Source organism: Lupinus angustifolius, chromosome LG05 (assembly GCF_001865875.1).
Source record: "Lupinus angustifolius cultivar Tanjil chromosome LG05, LupAngTanjil_v1.0, whole genome shotgun sequence".
Taxonomy (NCBI): Eukaryota; Viridiplantae; Streptophyta; class Magnoliopsida; order Fabales; family Fabaceae; genus Lupinus; species Lupinus angustifolius.
Window position 1 is genome coordinate 4,473,678 of NC_032013.1, and position 2,109 is coordinate 4,475,786.

At 31.9% G+C, this 2,109-nt stretch overlaps 1 protein-coding gene across 1 annotated transcript; it reads left to right on the top strand.

Moving 5' to 3' along the window:
- LOC109347149 (casparian strip membrane protein 2) lies at positions 308-1,761 on the top strand. Its single transcript, XM_019586870.1, has 3 exons — positions 308-619; positions 986-1,109; positions 1,502-1,761. Exons 1-3 carry the CDS (start codon positions 375-377, stop codon positions 1,715-1,717), a joined length of 585 nt encoding a protein of 194 aa, XP_019442415.1. The 5' UTR covers positions 308-374; the 3' UTR covers positions 1,718-1,761.

Consider the following 2,109-nt stretch of genomic DNA (forward strand, 5'->3'; position numbering starts at 1 on the left):
TATTTTTATTAATGTAGAATAAGACTTGAGATATAATTTAAGACAGTATATGTTTGTTCCTCTAAACCATGACATTGACAATCATTATCCTTTTTCCACAAAAATAAACTAAGTAACCATGAAAATAATTTGAATAAATCTTTGTCCTACACCTACTTGCTTTATTATCAAAAGGTGCATGTGTAGTGGAATGGGTTTCATAACAACTCAACTTGACTTCCCTTATCCTAGTTAACATACCCAAATGCTTACCATTATCCCTTCTATATAAGCTTCAACAATCAAGCCATTACCTTATTCACATTACGTTTCACATATCCTTAAAATATACATACAAGCTAGCTTCTCTCAAGTTCAAATATTTAAAACAAAAAATGTCAACCACCATTGATGTCCCAGAGTCAAGCAATGTTGTCAAAGGGAAAGAAGTTTTAGTAGCACCAGCAAGAGTAGGGGGATGGAAGAAAGGGATAGCCATAATGGACTTCATTCTAAGGCTAGGTGCCATAGCTGCTGCTTTGGGTGCTGCTGCTTCAATGGGAACCAGTGATCAAACTCTTCCTTTCTTCACTCAGTTCTTTCAGTTTGAAGCCAGTTATGATAGCTTCTCCGCTTTCCAGTATGTGATTCTCACAGCTTTACTTAATTTAATTTAAATTGTGGATGTCATCACGTACCCAATATTGTGGTTGCGGTGTCTGCACAATTGTACTAGACCATAAATATGGTGTAACCCCGAATAACAATGACGTGACCACATCGGACTACACAACCATATCATACAATATTTTTTGCCACATCTAATTCAAAATTATTTTTTTAATTACAAAACAATTCACACCACATCGCGACGATTACAATTACAGTAATCACAACAATTACTATAATCGTGACTATAATTTAAAACACTATATAATTCCTTAAAAAATGTCTTTCATTTCCACACATATTCATAGATATGCAATGCTTAATAATCAAAATGCAGGTTTTTCGTTATTACGATGGCAATAGTGGGTGGCTATCTGGTTCTATCTCTACCTTTATCTGTTGTAGCCATCATACGACCCCATGCAGCAGGACCAAGGCTTTCCCTTATCATCTTAGACACTGTAAGCTCTTTAACACTTAGTTAGATTCCATATTTCAATAACCTTCCATGATTGGTAAGTGTAACTGGATTCATGTATCCAGTTGTTATTATTTGAATGGACTATTTAAATATGTATCTTTATTTCAAGTGAAAACAATTGTTATTATAAGAAATAAAAAAAATTAAAATAGTCCATGATCAATATTAAAAGATAAATGAACATGACTTTTTAATTGATCTACGTTAATTAACAATCAATTTTAACTATTTATGGTGCAAATTTATTATTCTGATACTACTATTTTGACTTGATTATAGAAGAGATTTTATTAATCTGAAACTGGTTTATGAGTTTATTTATATTCTGATAATTTAAATAGAAGCTTTCTCTGTGTATTTATAAAATTGCAGGTGTTTCTTACTCTAGCCACTGCTAGTTCTGCTTCAGCTGCTGCTATAGTTTACTTGGCACACAATGGAAATCAGGACACAAATTGGATTGCCATCTGCAATCAATTTGGAGATTTTTGTGCGCAGACGAGTGGGGCAGTTGTGTCATCGCTAGTTGCTGTGGTTATCTTTGTATTGCTGATTGTTATGTCTGCTTTGGCTCTTGGGAGGCATTGAAAATTAAGTTACCTGTATTCTTATTGATGAGCATGTTTTATTCTGTTTTCCTTGTCTTCCTCACGTTTTGAAGTGTTTTCATGAAATCATGACTTCTGTCAAATTTATTATCACTTGTATTAGTTTGTATTAGAAATTAAAAATTAATAACCTTTTATATAGAACATATAATAGACTTATATCTAATTCCTAATTACCTAACTTTTAACTAACTAATTATTTAATTATGGAAAATATACTAGGTAGATTTAAAATAATCACTAGCTCAATATAATATTAATTTAAAATACCAAAATATTTTAGTATCTCTTCAAACTAGAGAGTGGATGTTGACAACTCACACCTTAGACAAAAGATGATTAAATGGAAACATGTTTCCCTTTGTTAAAAAA